This window comes from Scylla paramamosain, chromosome 34 (assembly GCF_035594125.1).
Source record: "Scylla paramamosain isolate STU-SP2022 chromosome 34, ASM3559412v1, whole genome shotgun sequence".
NCBI lineage: Eukaryota > Metazoa > Arthropoda > Malacostraca > Decapoda > Portunidae > Scylla > Scylla paramamosain.
Window position 1 is genome coordinate 2,028,768 of NC_087184.1, and position 23,733 is coordinate 2,052,500.

General features: G+C 41.9%; 2 protein-coding genes across 6 annotated transcripts in view; one reads left to right on the top strand and one right to left on the bottom strand.

Moving 5' to 3' along the window:
- LOC135090029 (organic cation transporter protein-like) overlaps nucleotides 1–14,191 on the top strand; it is a 66,583-nt gene extending 52,392 nt beyond the window's left edge. For both annotated transcript variants that reach the window (XM_063986258.1, XM_063986259.1), the window contains 10 exons: nucleotides 10–145; nucleotides 973–1,156; nucleotides 1,994–2,097; nucleotides 5,834–5,988; nucleotides 6,928–7,093; nucleotides 8,184–8,331; nucleotides 10,509–10,705; nucleotides 11,010–11,182; nucleotides 12,097–12,281; nucleotides 12,381–14,191. In XM_063986258.1, coding sequence (XP_063842328.1) covers nucleotides 10–145; nucleotides 973–1,156; nucleotides 1,994–2,097; nucleotides 5,834–5,988; nucleotides 6,928–7,093; nucleotides 8,184–8,331; nucleotides 10,509–10,705; nucleotides 11,010–11,182; nucleotides 12,097–12,281; nucleotides 12,381–12,593 — 1,661 coding nt within the window. In that variant the 3' untranslated portion in view covers nucleotides 12,594–14,191. The remainder of the gene's footprint in view (nucleotides 1–9; nucleotides 146–972; nucleotides 1,157–1,993; nucleotides 2,098–5,833; nucleotides 5,989–6,927; nucleotides 7,094–8,183; nucleotides 8,332–10,508; nucleotides 10,706–11,009; nucleotides 11,183–12,096; nucleotides 12,282–12,380) is intronic.
- Nucleotides 14,192–17,947: 3,756 nt separating this feature from the next.
- The window catches only part of LOC135090030 (LIM/homeobox protein Lhx1-like), a 137,643-nt gene continuing 131,857 nt past the window's right edge, over nucleotides 17,948–23,733 (bottom strand). For all 4 annotated transcript variants that reach the window (XM_063986262.1, XM_063986260.1, XM_063986263.1 and 1 more), the window contains exon 9: nucleotides 17,948–21,997. Coding sequence is in view for 2 of the 4 variants with exons in the window: in XM_063986260.1 (XP_063842330.1) it covers nucleotides 21,948–21,997 (50 nt within the window). In the remaining 2 variants the exon portion in view is untranslated. The remainder of the gene's footprint in view (nucleotides 21,998–23,733) is intronic.

Here is a 23,733-nt window from a genome sequence, read left to right on the forward strand (position 1 = left end):
TGTTTGCAGGAAATATTGCTTCTCCAACCAGTTCCATGACCTACCACTTCCTGGGCGCCACTCCTGACCACTGGTGCTCTGTACAGCCACTGCTTGACGCCAACTGGACTGATGAACAAATAATTTCTCTCGCAATTCCCATAAAGTAAGCTTCCTGTTCTTCATTGTCTTTGTTATCATCTGTTCAATGTCAGACCACAATGTTCACGTGCTGAGGAGTCCGATCAGGGACACAGAAATGAGTAAAAAAATCCCACACATGATGCCGCTCCAAAAAGGTAACAACAGAAGAGTCACGAAGAAATTGACTGGTTAATTTCTGAGGAACTTTGTTATTCCTCTTGAAATTGTTCATGACCTAGGAACGAGAAAGATTTATCATTTAGTGAGTTCCAGAGTTTGCCAGTGAAAAGAATGAAAGAGTGATGATATATTGGTTAACTAGGATAGCTCTTACATTACTGAAGTGGGCAGAATATGAGTGAGAGTAATTAGAAAGTCTTGGGCAGCAAGGCCACGGGATGGGGGTGGCATGTAGTTTGCAAGTTTGGAGGAGCAGTAACCATGAATGTAATGACAGAAGACAGCAAGATATGCAACATTGCGACGGTGAGTGAGAAATTCGACGGGTTAATGAGACAAAACTTTTGGCATCAGTCTGCTTAGAAGGGCTGACACCATTTCATACTGCAATTGGTACCTACTGGGTTTAAGTTTTATGCTTAGCCCAGCCTTAAGCATGATTTGAAGATAAAACACAAGGTCAAGCAAAAGGCTAAGCAGAAGGCTGAGAATCTTTGTTAATACGGCTCCACAGGTTTGTAACTCTCCTCACTCCCTGCGTGCTCCCAGCTGGTAGTGACAGCTGTAGAAATAAATGATAGTTGAAAATCTGTTGCAATTTTATTTTTGTCAAATATAAGAATACAAAGTGATTTAAAAACTTAACTAAGTACGCATATTTGTTTGCAGCAATGCCTCGGGAAAGATTGAAGAGTGTGTGATGAGGGACTATAACTACAGCGGCGCTGCTGCGCTGGGCTATGAAACTGCCTTGGCCAACCTGTCTGTGGCAGCGACGGACGCACAGGCTCTCATTGCTTGTCCCGCCCGAACTTTTAACCAGAGTCAGCACGCGGCGACCACCGTCACTGAGGTGTGTGGCAAAGGAAGCACAGAGGCCCTTACACTGTTACAAATTTGAAGCCCTTAAGGGGAAATGTGACAAGTACCACCCAAGAGTCCGTTCACAGAGGGAATCTCAGCGAGACATGTATTTGTGTTGGCAGCCCTGCTTCCCGACTGGCGCGCAGTCTGAGAGAAACTCAGCCTCCCTTGAAAAACACTTACATTTCTTTCCTTAGCTCAACAATTACACAAGTCAGGCGAATTTTATATAGATCCACAGATGAAACAGTGTTTGTTCACTTGTATCATAGTTTTCAACCTCGATAGTTAAAAAAGAAAAGTATTTATAACGAGTATAAGTTAAGGAATTCAGTTTCATACTGAATACACTACTGATAAAATCGCTATGTCCTGTCATGAAATTATGCTTAAAATGAAACGTGTCTTTTCGGACCTAAAATTGATGGATGGAAGAATTCAGTTATGGAGGCACTGACTACTAAGGTTTGCTCTACCTCAATCAGAAATTTTAGAGACCTAAAGTCAGGCGTTCTGTGGCTTCCCTTCATGAGTTATTAATTCTTGAAGGGTTGGACGTCTATGAAAAGACGTGGAAAAGGGCAGGATGGTATCATCAGTGTAGGAGAGGTTAGGAAAAGAAGTTTGGGTGAGATCATTGATGAACAATAGGAGGAAAGTGGATGACAGGACAGAACATTGAGGAACACCACTGTTAATAGATTTAGCAGGATAGGACCGTCTATCACAGCAGCAATAAAGGAAACTTAAGATGAAGTTACAAATAGAAGAATAGAAAGTTTGGAAATCATCCTGTTTCACGCCATATATTTGTCTTCTGCGGCAGTGGGACCTGGTATGTGATCGGCGTTACCTGTACTCCACCACGCAGGCGGCGACCTTCCTGGGCAGCCTCTTAGGAAGCCTCGCCTCAAGCCACCTCTTTGATGTGTAATGTATTCTTTGTACTGCTGTTGTTTCTGTGTGACTAAATACAGCTGGTGGGTGAGTGCCAGAGTAACACCTTGCCTTGTGTCTGTGACTCAAGACAGTGGATGAGTCACAGAGTAATCCTGATACAGACCTTACTTTGTGCCAGTGTATTTTTTTTTCTTTATGTAGGAAGGACACTGGCCAAGGGCAACAAAAATCCAATAAAAAAAAATGCCCACTGAAATGCCAGTCCCATAAAAGGGTCAAAGCAGTGGTCAAAAATTGGTGGATAAGTGTCTTGAAACCTCCCTCTTGAAGGAATTCAAGTCATAGAAAGGTGGAAATACAGAAGCAGGCAGGGAGTTCCAGAGTTTACCAGAGAAAGGGATGGTTGATTGAGAATACTGGTTAACTCTTGCGTTAGAGAGGTGGACAGAATAGGGGTGAGAGAAAGAAGAAAGTCTTGTGCAGCGAGGCCGCGGGAGGAGGGGAGGCATGCAGTTAGCGAGATGAGAAGAGCAGTTAGCATGAAAATAGCGGTAGAAGACAGCTAGAGATGCAACATTGCGGCGGTGAGAGAGAGGCTGAAGACAGTTAGAGGAGAGGGGTTGATGAGACGGAAAGCTTTTGATTCCACCCTGTCTAGAAGAGCAGTATGAGTGGAACCCCCCCAGACATGTGAAGCATACTCCATACATGGACGGATAAGGCCCTTGTACAGAGTTAGCAGCTGGGGGGTGAGAAAAACTGGCGGAGACGTCTCAGAACGCCTAACTTCATAGAAGCTGTTTTACCTAGAGATGAGATGTGAAGTTTCCAGTTCAGATTATAAGTAAAGGACAGACCGAGGATGTTCAGTGTAGAAGAGGGGGACAGTTGAGTGTCATTGAATAAGAGGGGATAGTTGTCTGGAAGGTTGTGTCGAGTTGATAGACGGAGGAATTGAGTTTTTGAGGCATTGAACAATACCAAGTTTGCTCTCCACCAATCATAAATTTTAGAAAGATCAAAAGTCAAGCGTTCTGTGGCTTCCCTGCGTGAAATGTTTACCTCCTGAAGGGTTGCACGTCTATGAAAAAACGTGGAGAAGTGCAGGGTGGTATCATCAGCGTAGGAGTGGATAGGACAAGAAGTTTGGTTTAGAAGATCATTAATGAATAATAAGAAGAGAGTGGGTGACAGGACAGAACCCTGAGGAACACCACTGTTAATAGATTTAGGAGAAGAACAGTGACCGTCTACCACAGCAGCAATAGAACGGTCAGAAAGGAAACTTGAGATGAAGTTACAGAGAGAAGGATAGAAGCCGTAGGAAGGTAGTTTAGAAATCAAAGCTTTGTGCCAGACTCTATCAAAAGCTTTTCATATGTCCAAGGCAACAGCAAAAGTTTCACCAAAATCTCTAAAAGAGGATGACCAAGACTCAGTAAGGAAAGCCAGAAGATCACCAGTAGAGCGGCTTTGACGGAACCCATACTGGCGATCAGATAGAAGGTTGTGAAGTGATAGATGTTTAAGAATCTTGTTGAGGATAGATTCAAAAACTTTAGATAGGCAGGAAATTAAAGCAATAGGACGGTAGTCTGAGGGATTAGAACGGTCACCCTTTTTAGGAACAGGTTGAATGTAGGCAAACTTCCAGCAAGAAGGAAAGGCAGATGTTGACAGACAGAGCTGAAAGAGTTTGACTAGGCAAGGTGCAAGCACGGAGGCACAGTTTCGGAGAACAATAGGAGGGACCCCATCAGGTCCATAAGCCTTCCGAGGGTTTAGGCCAGCGAGGGCATGGAAAACATCATTGCGAAGAATTTTAATAGGTGGCATGAAATAGTCAGAGGGTGGAGGAGAGGGAGGAACAAGCCCAGAATCGTTCAAGGTAGTTTTTAGCAAAAGTTTGAGCGAAGAGTTCAGCTTTAGAAATAGATGTGATAGCAGTGGTGCCATCTGGTTGAAATAGAGGAGGGAAAGAAAAAGAAGCAAAGTTATTGGAGATATTTTTGGCTAGATGCCAGAAGTCACGAGGGAAGTTAGATCTTGAAAAGTTTTGACACTCTGTTAATGAAGGAGTTTTTGGCTAGTTGGAGAACAGACTTGGCATGGTTCCGGGCAGAAATATAAAGTGCATGAGATTCTGGTGATGGAAGGCTTAAGTACCTTTTGTGAGCCACCTCTTTATCATGTATAGCACGAGAACAAGCTGTGTTAAACCAAGGTTTAGGAGGTTTAGGACGAGAAAAAGAGTGAGGAATGTACGCCTCCATGCCAGACACTATCACCTCTGTTATGCGCTCAGCGCACAATGACGGGTCTCTGACAGTAGTCATTCCAAGGAAAATCAGCAAAATACCTCAGGTCCCTCCAACTAGTAGAGGCAAAACGCCAGAGGCACCTTCGCTTAGGGGGATCCTGAGGAGGGATTGGAGTGATAGGACAAGATATAGAGATGAGATTGTGATCGGAGGAGCCCAACGGAGAAGAAAGGGTGACAGCATAAGCAGAAGGATTAGAGGTCAGGAAAAGGTCAAGAATGTTGAGTGTATCTCCAAGACGGTCAGGAATACGAGTAGGATGTTGCACCAATTGCTCTAGGTTGTGGAGGATAGCAAAGTTGTAGGCTAGTTCACCAGGATGGTCAGTGAAGGGAGAGGAAAGCCAAAGCTGGTGGTGAACATTGAAGCCTCCAAGTTAGTGGAGGAGTCCCGGACTAATAGTGATACAGTGTTAGGTGTAACTGACATACCGAATAGGTTTGTCCTTAACCGAATAGGTAATAGATTTGTCCTTAACGGTACTGCATCGTTCAGTCATCTTTGACAATGTGGCATGCAGTGTCCCTGATCCAGCACAAAATGATGAGAGAAGGGTACAGTTGTTACATATGGAACATAAAGCCAATTAAAACCGATGAAAATATTTGAAAGTTTGCAAGAGGAAACTTCTGCTACAATACCACATTATTGTGAGTGTGTACTGTGCATACCTCATTACTAGCTTCATAGGCTTTGAAAATTGATTGATTATATACATGCATCATCTTTTGACATGAGTGATATTGTAACATTGCACACTCATCAATGGTCGGGGGCAAGGGACAGATGGGAAAGATCCTGCTCATGATAGGAGTTGTTGAGAATCAAAGCAGGTCACTTAGGCACAGTGTGGGTTTACTAATCATAATTAATTTCCCATAAACATGGTGATTTTTTTACAGGAAGGTTTATGAAGCAGGAAAAGATGACGATTGTGGCACTGCATATCTGTAGGTGTTAAGGTGCCTCATTAAAAGCTCGAACAGGGCTAGGACGCAAGGGATTGATGAGAAAGGTCCTGGCTGCATAAGACCCGTATTCAGAAACGCTTTGCTCTCTCACCTCGACTGTTTCAAAGGTCACAGAAATGATTAGCCGGGTTCTCATGGCTGTTTTTCCTTATAATATAGAAATCCTGGTCATACGTGAATAGAACCATAAGAACATCTTTAAAACCACGTGTATATTCAACCAAAAGGCTTTTGAAATAGCGGAGGTGTGGCGCAGAAGTGTTTCAGAATATGGACCCAAGTGTGTGTGGGAATAGATAACAATAGGTAATTAGCGTAGTATTGCAGGGGTCAGCGTCAGTAAGGACAGTATTGGATACGACTTGGCGTCCAGTGTGGTTTGTCTCCATCTGAGGGGAATGTGAGGCAGGTGTACAGGCAGACTAGGCGCTCCTTGCCCTTCCCGCCGCTACATTGCTGCATCACCACTCGCAGCACTGGGCGGCGGCGCGGCGTGCTCCTCTCCTGCGTAATGAACATCGTCTTCAGCTTCCTCGCTGCTGCTGCCCCCGATGTCCGCGTCTTCATACTGCTGAGACTGCTGATAGAAACCTGTCAAGTGTTTTTGTACATTGGCTGCTTTGTATTAGGTAAGTAAAATAATATTCACATCCGTTTGTTCTATTCTCTCTCTCTCTCTCTCTCTCTCTCTCTCTCTCTCTCTCTCTCTCTCTCTCTCTCTCTCTCTCTCTCTCTCTCTGTCTGTCTGTCTTTCTCTCTCTCTGACACCTCGTTTCCTCCTGGATTGTCCCAAAAGAGGACAGGCATGCCAGATTATATTCAGTCCTGGGAAAACTATTGTTGACTTTTTAACAAACATTAATTTGCTAAACATTAAATATGCCTTCGCTTGAATGAATAAAACATCCATTTGCCAGGCATGATTTTTTTTTTTTGTATCAAGAGGGGTATTAGCCAAGGGCAAAAGAAAAAAAAAACATAATAATGTTAATGAATAAATAAGTGAAAAAAAAAAAAAAAAAAAAAAAAAAAAAAAAAAAAAAATATATATATATATATATATATATATATATATATATATATATATATATATATATATATATATATATATATATATATATATATATATATATATATATATATATATATATATATATATATATATATATAAGCCTACTGAAATGCAAGTCCCCAGAGAAAAAAGGCCAAAAGTATTATCCAACGTTGGATAGTGTTGTCTTGAGACCTTCCTCTTGAGAGAGTTCAAGTCATAGGATGGAAGGAATACAGAAACTGGCAGAGCTCCAGTTTATCTGTGAAAGGGATGAAAGATCGAGAATACTGGTGAACTCTTGCATTATGGAGGTGGATATAACAGGAATGAAAGAAAGTAGTGTTGCACAGCGAGGCTGCGGGAGGAAGGAGGCGTGCAGTTGCCACTCTGTGCCAAAAGGATGGGAGATTATGTGATCACTTGCTCTTGTCCTTAGTTACTCTACTACTTCATGGAATACTCTTAGCTGTATCCTTACTGTACAAATGAATGCTATTTATTCCTCGCACATCAGCCATGGAAATCTGTGATGAGTCCCAAAGGAACTACATTGGCGCTCTCTACCTGCTGCCATGGGCCCTTGGCTGCATGCTGGTGCCTGGCCTCGCCTACCTGGTTAGACCCTGGCGGTGGCAGCAGGTCGCTTACTCTTTGCTGTGCTGCGTCACACTTCTGTACTGGTGGGTTCACTGTCACACTGTACTGGTGGGTTCACTGTCACACTGTACTGGTGGGTTCACTGTCACACTGTACTGGTGGGTTCACTGTCACACTGTACTGGTGGGTTCACTGTCACACTGTACTGGTGGGTTCACTGTCACACTGTACTGGTGGGTTCACTGTCACACTGTACTGGTGGGTTCACTGTCACACTGTAAGGTGGGTTCACTGTTACACTGTACTGGTGGGTTCACTGTTACACTGTACTGGTGGGTTCACTGTCACACTGTACTGGTGGGTTCACTGTCACACTGTACTGGTGGGTTCACTGTCACACTGTACTGGTGGGTTCACTGTCACACTGTACTGGTGGGTTCACTGTCACACTGTACTGGTGGGTTCACTGTCACACTGTACTGGTGGGTTCACTGTCACACTGTACTGGTGGGTTCACTGTCACACTGTACTGGTGGGTTCACTGTCACACTGTACTGGTGGGTTCACTGTCACACTGTACTGGTGGGTTCGCTGTCACACTGTACTGGTGGGTTCACTGTCACACTACTGGTGGGTTGACTGTCACACTACTGGTGGGTTCACTGTCACACTACTGGTGGGTTGACTGTCACACTACTGGTGGGTTCACTGTCACACTACTAAATTTTTTTTAATGGATAACTCCTTTCGTTGTGAGAATAATTCTGAAACAAAAAAAAAAGCTTAAAATGCCTTGACGCGCCTGCCAGATCCTGATGGCGCAGCACTGCAAGACTCATCAAGGTGCCGCCACCAATACGCCTCATGCAGGTCATCTACACATGCGTCAGGCTGCTCATCCTCACACACCTCAGGCTGCTCACTCACACACGCCTCACTTGCACGTGCATTTTCTTTTCACATTACATTTCGTTCTACACTGAAACGAGGTGTGATGTCTTGTCTAATTTTTTTTCGTTCTTCAGGCTAAACAGGCTGCAGCTTGGAAAAGTTTGTCACTTTCACTATTACCTTTTTGTTACCGAAAGTGTTCATGTTATGTTTTAATAATACTTAGGAATAGTTAGCATGAAAGACAAATTTTTTTTCTCTCTTTCTCTGTTTCCCATGAAGGCTGCTGCCCGAGTCCCCTCGCTGGCTGATCTTCAAGGGCCGCCATGATGAGGCTCTCACATTACTCGAGACAGCCGCCAGAGTTAACCAGCGGAAACTGCCATCGCAGGAAGTGCTTCGTGCTGCAATGAGGAACATCATGCACAAGGTACACTTGGCGGAAAAAAAAAAAATTATATATTTTTTTTCCTTTTTGTCAGTTTCATGGGAAGCCCTGAGCACGAGCTGTCAGTGACATTTCGCAGTATAGCGCCACTGTTCTGATAGGCTGAGCACGCTGGCTGGCTCCACTAAGCCACTCAGTCTGCTTCATGCCATGATAGATAAATCTGACTGCGTTTGATTCTCCCACCTTACTACCCAATACCTACTCCTCTTAAGTCTCTCCAGCTTATAAAGCATCACGCAGGACAAGTCCCTATCCATTGCAAACGAAACGCAGACAGTCTCCTTGTATCGAAGCAGGAAAACCATTGGCCAGGTAGCGAGCATCTGGAGATACCATCTGGGTTTGGCGCAGGCGGCCGCAAGATGGCTATAGTTAGAGACTGCTTGGCGCATAGAGTCAGGGAGACCAACAAAACTTCAAAGAAGACCAGCTGCTCAAAAGGATGGTCATGGTTCAGTCTTCATTTACAGGCAAGGAACTGGAGGCTCAAAACCCTAAGACATGCCGCTGCCAGGAAGCCTCTCCTTACATCGGTAGTGAAAAGAAGCGGCTTGAGCTCTGCAAAAGAATGGAAAAGAGTGATTTTCAGCGATGAATCGTGCTTCTGCGTCAAGAGTGCCGACAGCCTGGTGTGGGACTGTGGGTCGTGGCGTTTTTATCCTAAGTACGCCATGTAGACGGTGAGGCACGCAGCCTGAGTCCTGGTGTGGGTTGTGTTAATGGCCGTGGCGGCAGGAGGGGCGAGAGGGATTGTATTTTCTTGCCCAAAATACAACGATGAAAGGTGACAGGCTGTGTGAGGTGGTGGGGAACCATCTGGCACCATTTCGGGGGACTGGACATGTGGGTGTTTGTGCACAATGGCGCTCCTGCCGTAAAGGAAAAATGCCCAAGAAGTTCGTACAAGATACTGAGACAGAGGTGTTGGACTGGCCTGGGAATTCCCCAGACGTCAGTCCGATTGGCAATGCACGGAGCGCAGTGAATGTCTCCGAACCGTGGAGAGGAAGACCACACCAATGGCGAGGATTTCAGAACGCCAGCAAGCGACTAAGGTGCTGTGACTTGCACAGGCAGTATTTTCTTGATTTATTTCATTCTGTGCCAACGCGCATTCAGTGTGTACTGGAACACAAAGAACACAAAGAAAATTTGCAAATACTGAATAGGGTACCAATCTGAGGAAAGTCTTGCGTTTTCTTTCACGCCTTTCATTGGTTAATACTAGTATACTTTCATCATTAGTCCCGATTTTTTTTTCCCCCAACTGTATGACTGTTGATGCTGACTGGCATTCTTCATTTCGTTTGTATGTATTTAGTCCACAGAAGTGATGTTTATGTCAATTTGTTAAAGGAAGGAGATTCGACGATGAACACATCTTGATAAAAATCCTGCTGTGTCCAGTTGTAATGGAAGCTCAACATTATCCTGCTAGAAAGTGCCACTAGGCCAGGGCACCCACACGCAGCAGAGGCGCCGCCACACCGCAGGCAAGGAAAGTCCTCTGAAGTCGGCCCACACGTGTGCCGAAGACAAATTGGATCTTGAACTTGATAGATGATGATGATAGATTGAATGAGATGTGAAAATTTTCATTGATTTTGTAAAGAATTGTGAGATCCAGAAAATGTCTGTATATTAAGAACATGTGAAGGAAGTGTTATTGATAACTGAGTAGTTGTCTAAAATAATAAGATGATTTACGACGTGAAGAACTCGAGACTTTGTGATAAAGAATATTTGAATTATTTTCTTCTTCGTGTTGTAATTAAACTTGGAGACGTCAAGTAAGTTTCCAGTGGTTGCACTGTGAGAGCTATGTTGTTTGTGTTTGTATTATTCCTAAGTATTCTGTGCCCCACCACCCACCAGTACATAATTGCCCGCATGATCACGAGTTTTAGAGACCTTAGTGCAAAACAGCCTTATCTCAGTACAATACAGCATTATCTCGGTACAATACAACTTTATTTTGATGCAATACAGCCTTATCTTGATGCAATGCAGCCTTATCTTGATGCAATACAGGCTTATCTTGGTGTAATACAGCCTTATCTGGGTGTAATACAGCCTTATCTTGATGCAACACAGCCTTATCTTGGTACAGTACAGCCTTATCTGGGTGCAATGTACAGCTTTATGTTGCCTTCCAGGAAGGTAACAAAGTGCAGGAAGAGCGTGGCCCTGCACAGCCAGCAGGTCTGCGTCACCACGCCACGAGAGCCTGGAGGCACCTGCTGCTGGTGCTGACCACGCGAGGGGTGAGACAGCGTGCCCTACTGCTATACTACATTTGGGCCGTCACCACTGCGCCTTACTACTCCCTCAGCCACTTCTCCAGCATCATTAAGTAATTACTGAAGTAAAAGGACGTGTTTCCCAACAAACACTTATTTTAATACTGTATATATAGTTCAAAATATTTCCGGCTTGTTGTTATGAATGCTGCAACTGGACTAGGCACTCTCTGATATTACTGAAGTCTTGTTTCAAACTGGTAAAGATGCTGCGGACATGATAAAGATGACACCATTAAGGGACAGTGTCCATTCGCAATATTAAAGTGGCGGATGAATTAATACATTAATTACTTTTTATTGTATATCTGAACCATTTTCTCTCACAAATGATCAATCATTCTACTCTGCTTTCAGTACAAACATCTACATGTACAGCTTCCTGTCTGGGGTGGTGGAGGTGCCTGCCTACCTGGGCCTGTGGCCAGCCATCACATACCTTGGCAGAAGAGCGACACTCACAGTGCTTTTACTGTTCACTGGACTATCCGTTTCTGTTGTAACAGTTTTCATAGTACTTCAATATGAAGGTTGGTGATTCAAAATGTTTAAAGCATGAATATTTGGGAAAGTAGCAAAAACATACGAGTGCAAGTCACCAATCAGCCGCCATGCTGAGAGGCGGGTAGGTAGGGGACGGAGCGGGGCTTCTAGATCAGCCAAGTCTCCAGTGGCTTTAGTTTGTAGTTTTATTGTCTTGGCCCAAAAGTTTCTGCGACGTTCCAATGGCTGTCTCTGATTTCACCATCTACATAATTATTTGAAAATTAACATAATGATAAGACCATCCCATTACAACGTACAGGCCAGCAATTAATACAGTGCATTTTGTCTTTACAAAAGTATCATTGTTGTAATTTCCAGTTAATAATTGATATGATCACATGCTATCGAAATGGTATTAACATTAGATGATTTTTAACCTCCCCTCCAAGAGGGAAGTTAATGGGTTGCTAAGTTGGTCAATTCCCGACTGAGTTTGTCAAATCCTGACATGCGAAACAGAAGCAAAGAGGCAAGGTTACATTTCTTGATGCTCCTGTCTTGTGGAAAAGATTTCACACATCAACTGGATTTACAGGAAATTGTAGACAAACGAAGGCTCTTGAAATCAAGGAGAGTAAGAGTTTATGGCGATCACTGCATTTGTTAGTACTCAAAAATTTCCTTAATGCCTCATATATTGTAGATCATTTCAATACCAAACTGACGAAACGGTATTTGGTGGTTCAAATATTGATACAAGAGTTTGAGATGGACAAATTTCATCACCGACCGATTCAAGTTGGTCAAGTTTGATTTTATGTCCCTCCCCCGATCACAGAACCCTGAGTTCTTTAGGACAACAAATTAGCCAGTTTTATGGATGTTATCATCACCCAGTCATTAGGTAATGACTATTAAACTTGAGATTTAGTCCATTTACCCGAATCTCTTGTGTCAGCGCCCGCCGAGCTGAAGATGTTTCTCTCCTTGAGTGGCAAGATGGCCATCACAGCAAGCCTGCACCTGGTGTGGGTGTTCACCGGAGAGCTGTTCTCCACCAAACACAGGGCACGCATTGTTGGGGAGGCCAGCATGGTTTCGAGGATTGGCACCGTGATGGTTCCTTACGTCAACGACCTTCTGGTACGAATGTGTGGCTCTTCATTAGTACTACTTTACTGTGAAAAAGATGATTCTAGTAGGTGATGCTAAGGGAGGCTCAGCATAATGTAATGTTTTCAGGGCCGTGTGTACCCGTGGGCGCCCGGTGCAATGCTGAGCGTAGCAGTGACCATCGCCTCGGGATTGGTTTGGATTCTGCCTGAGACTGCCAATCGTAAGCTCACTCAGAATGAGTATGAGGAAGTCACGGTGCCAGGAACTCCCATCCGTAGAGTCACGCAGAATGAACAAGAGAAAGACACGGAGGAGTCGATCAGTCTGGCTGTCATCTGACCAACAAGAGATGAAAAGAACACTGGCAGGCCCCGCTAAGTGAACACTGACAGTGAAGTGTTCAGTAGTGTTTATGATTCCTTTCGTTTCCTGAAATACCAGTCAGGCTTAGATCTCTGATATCAAAAGTTTATTGCCTTAAATGTATTTGTCAAATCATTTAAACTGTAACTAAATTACCAAACTTAATAATAGTTAATTTGCCTAATTGAATGAAGCTCAAGTCTGGTTGATAATTCAGCATCCACATGGTGATGACAAAGGTGCCCAGAGTCCTTACGCTTCATGTAACAGCTTTCTGATATTAACCATTACACCATTCACTGTCTCAGGTGTAGTTACCCATCTCTCTCCCCCTCTAAGCTTCGCTCTCTTTTCTTCTTTGAGGCTTAAACATTTATGGCTTTAATTTTCCATTATGTTCTACTTTCTCTATCGTCTTTACTAACCAAAGCTGACTGTTGAGTTTGGCTCCACAATGATGTCGCTTGCTGTTGTGGCGACAGGCTTGGCATTTTCCATAATCCTCAAGAATTAATTAATTTGTACTGTGCAACACTCGCTTTCCTTCTGATTGGAAAACCGTGACATTCTTTGGCTATTTAATTTAAGCATGTAGACATAATTTCCTGGCGACTGAGTGGATAAGCTACATCTAAACACTTCCAGTTCTAAGCGCACCATTTGATAACATTTCCAGCATTGCAGAGAGACTTGCAGCAGTGTAGAAGAAAAGAGGGATTATAACAAAAAATCTCGCCTCACTGGAAAGTTAAAATAATCAGGTTGTTTGTAAAGAAGCAAAGAGAGTGTCAGTAGCAGTGAGAGAACTTAGGGATGAAGGAACACTATTAGTCTCTAATGAAACCATATCCCTTGCATTTACTTAAAACTTGACATGTTAATACGTAAAAAAAAAAGAAAAAAAAATGCTTACAGCTGAAACTTTTTTTCTTTTTGAATTGGGAAAAGTCACGTGAAACCTATTTTACACAACCACCCTCTCCCTCTCTTTGTCTTCTCACTAACTATTTTTTCGTGGTCCGTCTTTGGAAATCCTGTGAGCCTCCCTAAGTATTATTTTCTCATTGATGAATCAGAATCTTTGTTAAACGATCATTAGAATATAATGAAAACAGCGTTGAGAAACCCTATTACTTTCTGTTGCAGGCTGATGGATGTATTCCAGGTAAAACGCAGAAACGTGTGAAAAGAGTAGTTAACCTGTGCATAATAGTTAATTGCAAGTCACAAGGCAAGAAAGATATTCAGGGATATCTGTGCATGGCAAATGTGAAAGGACAGGTCACGCATCCACGTTATAAAGATTAAGTGAGGAGGAAATTTCATGGGGAAAGCTTGCAGGATATACTCAAGGTGTCACTTCCTGCTAGGCTGCACCACTTGTAAGCTTAATGGTCTTGTGGAGTTCCTTTGTTCACAGCTGTCGCCCGCGGACTGCACGCGCACAGAACCCAATGCTTATAAAGTATTGATAAAACAGGTGTTCGCAGGAATCCCGAAGCAACATGGCTGGAGATTGGAATGAAAGATCAGTCAACTTTAATGATAAAGTAGCATGTGTTCAGATGAAGCCTTCAGTCCTTTTATAATGGATGCAATATCATACCCAAGCAATTATAATATTCCTCTGAGGCACATGAAAGTAGTGTTGCTTTAAAGTTAGCAGGATACGCTGCTTTCCGTAAATATACTTTCTAGATCACTACATACTTGCTACTTAAAGACTAGAACAACCACACGAGCCAAACAGGGTAACTGGTCTTCACGCGCCCACCTGAGCGCGCAGACGCTACTGGGTGAGGTCGCGGCTGCCATGCTGGACTTGTGCTGTTTCCCCTCGCACTGTAAATTCAGGAGCAGGTGAATTCATGAATTATCCTCCAGTGGTTTCTTTCATTTCAAAATGCTCGCTTCTCTTCAAGACATTTCCGGCAGGCGTCCGCGGTGCCACCAAGGAAGCTAAAAAATTGTGCCTGGGGTGCCACCTGAACGCGTTCATCACTTAGGTTGGCACGCCTGTCACCTACCCAGGGCTGCCCCTGTGAGCATAACATACTTTACGGGTTATCATTACATTCCAGCGGTGTTTAATTACCTAAGGAATGTTCAGTCAACCTATACACACCATGAAATGAGACTAATTCATTACATAATCGTGAGTAGAATAAGATTTTGGAAGCAGCGCCACGTCCTGATACAGTCATCCCGCGCACGCCAGTATCAGTGTGAGGCAGTGAAAAAGTGCATGTGTGTGTCGGAGTGTGTGATACAGCCGTAGGTGAATTTCTGACATTTCGTTAGTTATTTCCTACACCATAGTGCGTGACATGATGGGGGAGGGTATTATGGTGCACGGCGCGATGGTGAAGGTTGGTGGTGATCAAGGAACATATAGTCTTAGTATAAAATCCTTGGTGGTGATGGTGCAGGAAGGTGAAGTGTTGAAGTTGCTATGGTGGTGGGTCAGTGAGCCTTGGAGACGTGTGATGATGTGACGTTGGTGAGACGTTAAGGTGATGAGGATTGTATGGTGGTGATTGCAGTGACAAATTTGGTGATGAATGCGTCGTCTGTGGTGGTAGTGGGCGAGGCTCATGGTTCAGGCAAGGGTAGACGTGAGCCTTGTCTGTCACCCGCTAGTTGGGCCTCGGCTGGCCCGGAGCTGCGGCTCACTCTCTAAGACGAGGCAACAATTGTTTGGCGAACATTGCCACTCCTGCCCGGCCACCAGCGACGCCTTCTGCATGGTGAGTGTTGTGTGTGTGTGTGTGTGTGTGTCTAAATGTGTGCATAATACAAGGTGACCCAAAATCTGGACACATCGATTATTGCAGTTTTTACCTTTTTTATAGACTGAATGAGAGTTCGTCAAAAGAACAAAGGAACTTGATACTATGAATAGATACTAGGAGTGATATGATTAGAGGAAGACATTACAAAATAAAAATCATTGAGAGAGATTTTCTTCTCTATACACATTTTCCCTGCGTCCAGACTTTAGGGTCAACCTGTACAGGCTGTTTAGATATCCAACATAGAAGAAAGGGAATGCTTTAGGTAAATAAATATATGATATATCCATTGCAACGAATAAAGACGCAGGGAACAGAGCAGTGTCTGGTTAAGGGATTTTATTTATGCTGACAAAATGCCGTCTGCCGTTCTGTCTACCGGAGTATATTTACAAATGGTTCAAAGTCTGATGCAGGACTCGGATATGGTGTTATCTTCCCTTCATTCTGTCGAAGCGGTAGCCTCCTCGGTGATGCTTCTGTTTTTATGGCAGAGCTGTTTGCCATTCGCCTAGCTTTACGATCCATACTTGATTGTTGGCAGGAAACCTCTCCTTCGTAATTTTCCAAGTATTTTCATGGTATGCGTTTTAAAGTTTTCATCGCGCTTACATTGCACTAAGTGTTTAAACTCGTAAATCTCCTTCAGTCTCGCGCCTCCAGTGTCGCTCTCACATCGCCCTACAGCTGACCGTTCACCTTGTAACCGCGCTATTCCCTGCCCTTCAAAAATCATAGATATTTTCCATTACCATTACTTCACTTTCCATTACGATTACTTTACAAGTTTTTGCTGTATTTTTCCATTATCAAAATATTTTAATATAATTCTTCCTACCCAGAGACTTGTTTCCTCTCCGAAGTTAATTAATTTCGCTCTAAATGTCATGCTTATTATGCACATTCTCCTTTCCTTAGGCATTACAGTTACTGATTATCGTATATACATGTTATACTATTCATTCATTTCTTTGCTACCATATGCAAGATTCTGAAAATCTGCAGATTCAAGCAGTGAAAAAAAAAAAAAAAATACACACACACACACACACACATACACACACACACACACACACACACACACACATATATATATATATATATATATATATATATATATATATATATATATATATATATATATATATATATATATATATATATTGAAAAATTAGTATTAAGTAGATGTCAAACACAAAACATATCGGGTTGTGTAACAAATGGGATTTAATAGTGCAAATTTGTAAGGAATCTGAAGAAACAATGATGGTTCTCAACGACACAACATCAAGTTATCTTGGTACATGAAGAAAAGTAAACACAACCGCCACATGTTCCATTCCTGGATTCTGGAATATTAAACTGCATAAACGGGAACATGCATGAGGTTATTAGCATAGCAAGTGAGTCGAGCTGACAGAGAGAGAGAGAGAGAGAGAGAGAGAGAGAGAGAGAGAGAGAGAGAGAGAGAGAGAGAGAGAGAGAGAGACGGACAATCTTGGCAACAGAAGTGTATGTTAATTTTTCTTGCCTAGTTTTTATTTAAAGGTTTGGTTTGTAACTGAAATGGTGTCTGAAAAAAGTAAAACAGTGTTATTCATGTTACATTATGCACTGCAAATCAAACAGTTTGGCTTCTGATTCGGAGAGAGAGAGAGAGAGAGAGAGAGAGAGAGAGAGAGAGAGAGAGAGAGAGAGAGAGAGAGAGAGAGAGAGAGAGAGAGAACTAGGAGTTCTAGTTAATACTAACAAATGCCAGATTTACTGGTGACATTGTTTCAAGCGTGTGATTGAGCGCTAGAAAACTAACCCATTGCCTGACACTTAATAGAAATGATGAAAAACTGAGCATCAACATTATAAAGAATTTTTTTTTTTCCATACAAAGCAAATATGGAATCCATGTTGACTTTAATTTCACTAACCGTCACAGTAATTTTGCTATAAAAAAAAAAAAAAAGTAAAATAAGTAAGAGGTCAAGGAAACGGGAATACAGTAACAGCAGCTCTCACTAACTTGCTGGTCTACGGACGTATGTCTTGTGCAGCAAACTAACGCTATGTTTATATAAGATACCTGACTACCTAAACAAAAAAAATGAGGTACCTTAAAGTTCAACTTTTGATGTGCCACATATTTTACAACAAAGCAGGAATACATCAGTAAGTGAAAGCATCGGTTAGAGGCAATTTTATCATGTTTCCGTCCTTAGGTGTCAAAATTACAATGACAGACTTCACGAAAGAAATGAACAATAACAGTCACGTAGCCACACTCAGGTTAATGGCGAATGTCTTCAAATGAATGTTGTTTGTGCAGACACCATGACATCTGCAGGAAGATGGTAAAGGAGCGAAACTAGTCAGATGCAAAGCACTCAACCCTCAGCCCGTGTTCGCTTCACCGACTTTCTCCTTCATTATGTTTGCCACAGTTCTCAACGTTCATCAGCATTCAGTCTTCATACCTGAAGCTGTACCTGCCTGCTCACTTGTATACTAAAGAGGAACTCGTGTACGTGTTTAATGATAAAGCAGTCATTCTCCAACATTTTATTTTGATGGTCACAATAATTAATTTAAATATACAATATATGACATTCAGACGTGGATGATACAGAAATATATACAGACAGTATTTACAGTAAACTTATAACATCTATGGAAGAGTACACTGACATGAGATGGGGAATAAGGAGTGAGGGAAGGGAAGGGAAGGGGAGGGAAACTGGGAGGAGTGAGGCATCATTCATTACAGGTATCTTCAAACATTCATTATTTCTCATTAATGCTATGTAAAGGTGCAGAGGTCCTGGGATTTGGGGAGGGAGAGTGCAGGGAAGGGGTGGGGGAAATTGAGGGTTGCATGTCAAAATATTTAATGGACAAATAAACTTCACTCAAGGCTGGAAATAAAGATACGGAAACCTACATTAATCATTCTCCTGGGTAAAGGCAGTAATCAACTCATCTTAAACTTGCACTCTGGCAAATGCTTGTACCAAATTCTTTAAAACAAATAAATAGTGTTCCAGCTTAAGATGCAGTGTTTATGTGTCCAAGATGATAAGTGATACACACAAATCCCTTTCATAATATTCCCCTTTGATGACGTTACAGAAAGGCATAAGCCTGTACTCTGCTTTCACATCTTTGGGGAGGACAAAAAAGTGGGTCAAGGAACGCAGGAGTCTGGAACAGGAATGAGGGACTGTGCTTCTAAACCCCTTGAATAGCCCTGACGGTCCACCTTAACACTAGTGCTGTTACTCTCATAAACTCTCCACATGAAGACTGGAAATTACATATCTTAGCACTGCATAAGTTAGAATTATGCTTTATTGAAAGTTTAGTTTAATATATTTCACGTTCTTAGTGGCTTCGTTCTCACCTGCAGTTTTGGAGAGATGAAAATTATATTATGGACAAATTATGATATGATGGACACTCGACTTGCATTAATAACCATCGACGCAAGGAATACATGGTTTGGGATACAAGTTATGTACGTAACTCTTGTGTCATGTATGCTTTTACTGAAGTTCAAGCCTGGATATTCGTGTTCAAGGTTTTATTACACGGAGAGAAATGTTATGATAAATCTCCCCATGGCACAACCCAGGTCATTATGATGAACACCAATTTTCACAAAAACTTAAATCTTGACACGCGTGTCGGTTCAGGTACTTCTTTTATCATTTGATGTCTCATCACATACTAAGGAGCGATTAAAGCAGACTTGTTTCTAAATACTGGAAAGACCAAGAGTTAGTCAAGTTTCCATGGTTTCTCTAAGTTGAGTTCTGCTGATATACAGTCTGTTGTTTTCTCATAAACGCCTCATTTTATAGAGTGAAAAATACCAGTGAAAAGACTCAAAATATTAGGGCCTATGGCTCTATGTGGTCGGACGTAATGATAACAGTGGATTTAATTAGCACCTTATATTAGCAAGGGATGTTGGTCATTATAATCAGTATTTGTATTTGCGTGTAGACTTGCATTTGAAAAGCAAGCAAAGAGTCGACAGAAAGATCATTTTAATTCTGAGCATATCAATACAGGCGCAGGCAAACTTTTAGAAACATGGATGCATTTTAGAATAATTATATATAAATTTACTTATTCTGAAGGTATACATGTTTCTTTAAGACAACGAAGATTGTTTTCAATATAGGGTTGTATCAACCAGGAATGTCCACACCAGTGTGATGTGATCATACTAATAAATAAAGAAAAATCTGATAATTTCGGCTTGGAACAGAAGATGACAAGGTAAACTGTAGAAGTTTTGCGGGCGTCCTGCAATGCTCTGTATGCGAGTGCCAAAGCCAAGGAACTTTACTTACTGTTATCAATTATAATATGAATGTAGAAAGACTTTGGGGATAAAAGGAATGGTAGAACTCCAAATTACCATTAGGTTATATTTTATTAATAATCCCCTTACGGTTCGAAAGAGCCAATATTTCCGTGTTAGAAAGTTGGTTCGTGTTAGTAAGAATTACGCAGAAAGTTCGAAAAATTTTACCGCACAGATCTCATTATTGAGAGTATTTGGATTGGTGATTTACCACGCTAGAGAATCAAGATAGATGGCTGTTACCGTTTGTCTCGCCAAATTCAGAAGTATTTATGTAGCCTCGGTGGCGTTCATCTTGCCGAGCACAAAATGACTTGCATGTCTACATCACAGGTGTGTGCTGAGGGGAATTTTTTTTTTTAAACAAAATGTAGCAGTCACTCTTCTGACTTCCATTTTGCCCTTATATGTTTCTCTCCTGCATTCACGTTGCCATTGACAAAAACGTATTACGTACGTCCTTCGCTATCATGAAGTAAAGTAAGTCGCTTTTAAAGAAGCGAGCAGAACTCCTTCAATTTTACCGATGACACGAATGAAATTTAATAAGTACAGGGGCGTTTCTTACAAATGAGAAGACCGACAGGCAAGTCATATTTCACTCTGTTACACAGTCTGTCCATTGTTTTGCTGAAAATGCCGGAGGATGTCAGAATATCGGGGCTATAACGTCCTGGATGGTTGGACCTAACACTGTGCCACTGGTTAGTGTAACTTTCGTTACATGGAACTATTGTTTAACATAGGCTGGCATCTACATATGTTACCTTAGCGTACTGCAAAATTATTTCGCAGTGCAATATTGTAATAATCAATTAAAGCACTACTTCAGGTGTAAGATAGAAGTCGCACTTGTGTCAAGGTGGACCAGCCGCCACTCCACCAAGAAACCAGGCAAGAGTGTTTTTCAAGGGCAAATCTGTGGATTACCAAAATAGCTTCTCTAGGGGCATTTCGCATGATTCGCAAGAAGGGAAGGATAGGTGGGCCCGAATAGTGAGGATGTGAAAACCGAAGCTGCTTTCCAAAGGAAGTAGCTGGCTGGGGAAGTTACCGGGCGCCAGACCCACGCCGCCAGCTTGGGGCAGCTCACCATCACTTCTCCGAGGGCAGCGCCAGGTGACGCCCACGATGGTAATTTTGTTACAGTGGGGAGCAGAAGCTACATATTTGAGTGCGCAGTTCCTCAGCCAGCGACGCTACACCTAGACATAGGAACATAGAACAGACACATGATGGCCTCTACGACGCCTGGTGACTCATTCAGTCACGTCAACACGACGCACGCTCAGGCGCTCAGTAAGAAACGTCCCAGCAGCGCCTGGCGACCGTGCGCCTTCAACTGTAGCTTCTTTTTTGGTTTTACTCTGTACTTTGTCTATAACTGTTTTCAATGCATGATTTTCATAACTTAGTTTTCTCTACTGCACCATGTTACGGCACCATGTACACCCAGCCCACCCATGGGCGAGCAAATAAACTGTAAAGTAGCTCATTGATATTTTCCTTTCCTCGGTTCCTTTAACGTTTCGGTGCAGACGACACTCCAACACTTAGTATATATATTTACACAACCCCTCGTCCGTTATAAACACGCAGACCACCCAATGCACGGGGAATCAGTCCATCCTTCCGGGACTGAGTGGGATTCACCTCGCATGGATCACATACGTAAGAGAGCGGTGGTCATCTGGGCAGACTGGCTCAACCAGTTCATGTGGCAAAGATTATATTCTCTTCTCGTTCAATTTCCCTTTCACGAGGAAGGCGGAGTTCTAATACGAGAGAAACAAGAAGTACGGGGTGTGGGTGATGGCTACGAGAACGCCCTTGAAGCCACGTGTGTGTAAGTGACCACGGGGCACCAAGGAAGCCACGCGCGCCAGCTGGAACAAACCACCGCTTCAGTGTGATGATGCAGGAGCCATGGGTGACTCTCCCCTTTCTCGTGGTGGCCCATGAGGCGGCTATTTTGAACACTTAGAGCTCGGGGCAGAGAAGAGGTCAGCGTGGAGTAGGTGGCGGAGGCGAGGGCTGCCCGCCGCGTTGCCCTTGAGATGGCGTTGATGGTGGTGGCGTTGGCAGGTAACAGGAGAGAAGTGGAGAGATTCCTCTGGCGACGTCCTTGGAGAGCACCTCAAGGGGCCTGGTACGTCATCAGAGGTCAGCTTCATGTCACCACACCAGACCCTCGTTCACCTGGTGGTCAAAGTTGCCGCTCTGACCTGCAGGAGGCAGAGAGAGGGAGAGGGAGACGGGTGAGCAAAGGTGTACTAACTTAATTATTTATTGTGCACTTACAGGTATATTACAGTTGATTAATATTATCATAAAATCTTCAATGCATTATGGTATTGTTCTGTAGTTTTATGTCCAGCGATTCTGTGTGAAAATCAAGGACTTGGCCCTGAAAAGCAGCAGATAACTCAAAGAAAAAAGTAACAGGAAAACCGGAAAAATACAGTAGCAAATAAAAAAAGTAGAATGAATAAATAGATAATAAGGGGAAGAAAAGCAATTTGTATTTTAAAAGAAATTCGATAAGTACAAAAACGATATTTGGCTTACAAATGTGTAGAGGAAAAGAAGAAAAAAGAATTTCTGAAAAAAAAGAAGAAAAGACGAAAAGCTAAACATTGGCAGCCAAAATTCCAAACCACCGCTACTGAATATTTGAGTAAGAAATATCAGATAGAACCTGGAAGCGCATCCCAAAACAGTCATTACTTAACAAATACAATTTAAGTCTTCAAATTCACAAGTAAAGGCTCAAGTTCAATACAGTTACCCTTAAAAAGAATACACGAAGAATCTTGCAATCAAACAGATTAGCAGATCAATGAAACAGACTCGATAATCAGGCACCATACTCGCATTACGACATCTGATCTGCATTACGTTAGATGGGCTCCAGTGCAAGTTGTTTAGCTTGTTAAAATTTAACGATTTAAAAAGGCTGATTCAATATCAGTGACAAAAAGCCCGTAAGTAAGAAAAAAAAAAAAAAGTATATGTACAAACTGTCAGTGGCGAGTCAGTCAATCGGGAGCTTATGTCAGACAGATTGACAGGCACGGGTGACAGGTGCATGTACTTGTATGTCACGCATACTGGCATCTTGTGCCACCCACGTATGACCTTACAGGACCCAAACAGCGGGATTTTGGGTAGGCTTTTGTGCAAAAAAAAAATATAGTGTACCATATTAAGGGACACTTCAGGAAACCAGAAAATATTTAGTAGGAGCTAATATATATATATATATATATATATATATATATATATATATATATATATATATATATATATATATATATATATATATATATATATATATATATTGTTTAAGTTGTAACTATGGCAGCAATTTAAAGTAGTTACCGCTAAACATTTTTATGTTTTCTCTGGTGTCTCTTTATATGGTGTACTATGATATTTTTTTCTACCTGCTCAAAACTGGACTGATTAGGTCCCGTGAAAGCACAAGTGGCACAAGCAGACAGTTTACACATATACACACACACACACACTCACACACACACACACCAGCAGACGACCGCAGATGAAACACACACACACACAAACACACACAAACACACACACACACACACACACACACACACACACACACACACACACACACACACACACACACACACACACAAAATGCAGTCGGATATATATATATATATATATATATATATATATATATATATATATATATATATATATATATATATATATATGTATATATATATATATATATATATATATATATATATATATATATATATATATATATATATATATATATATATATATATATATATATATATATATATATATATATATATATATATATATATATATATATATATATATATATATATATATATATATATATATATATATATATATATATATATATATATATATATATATATATATATATATATATATA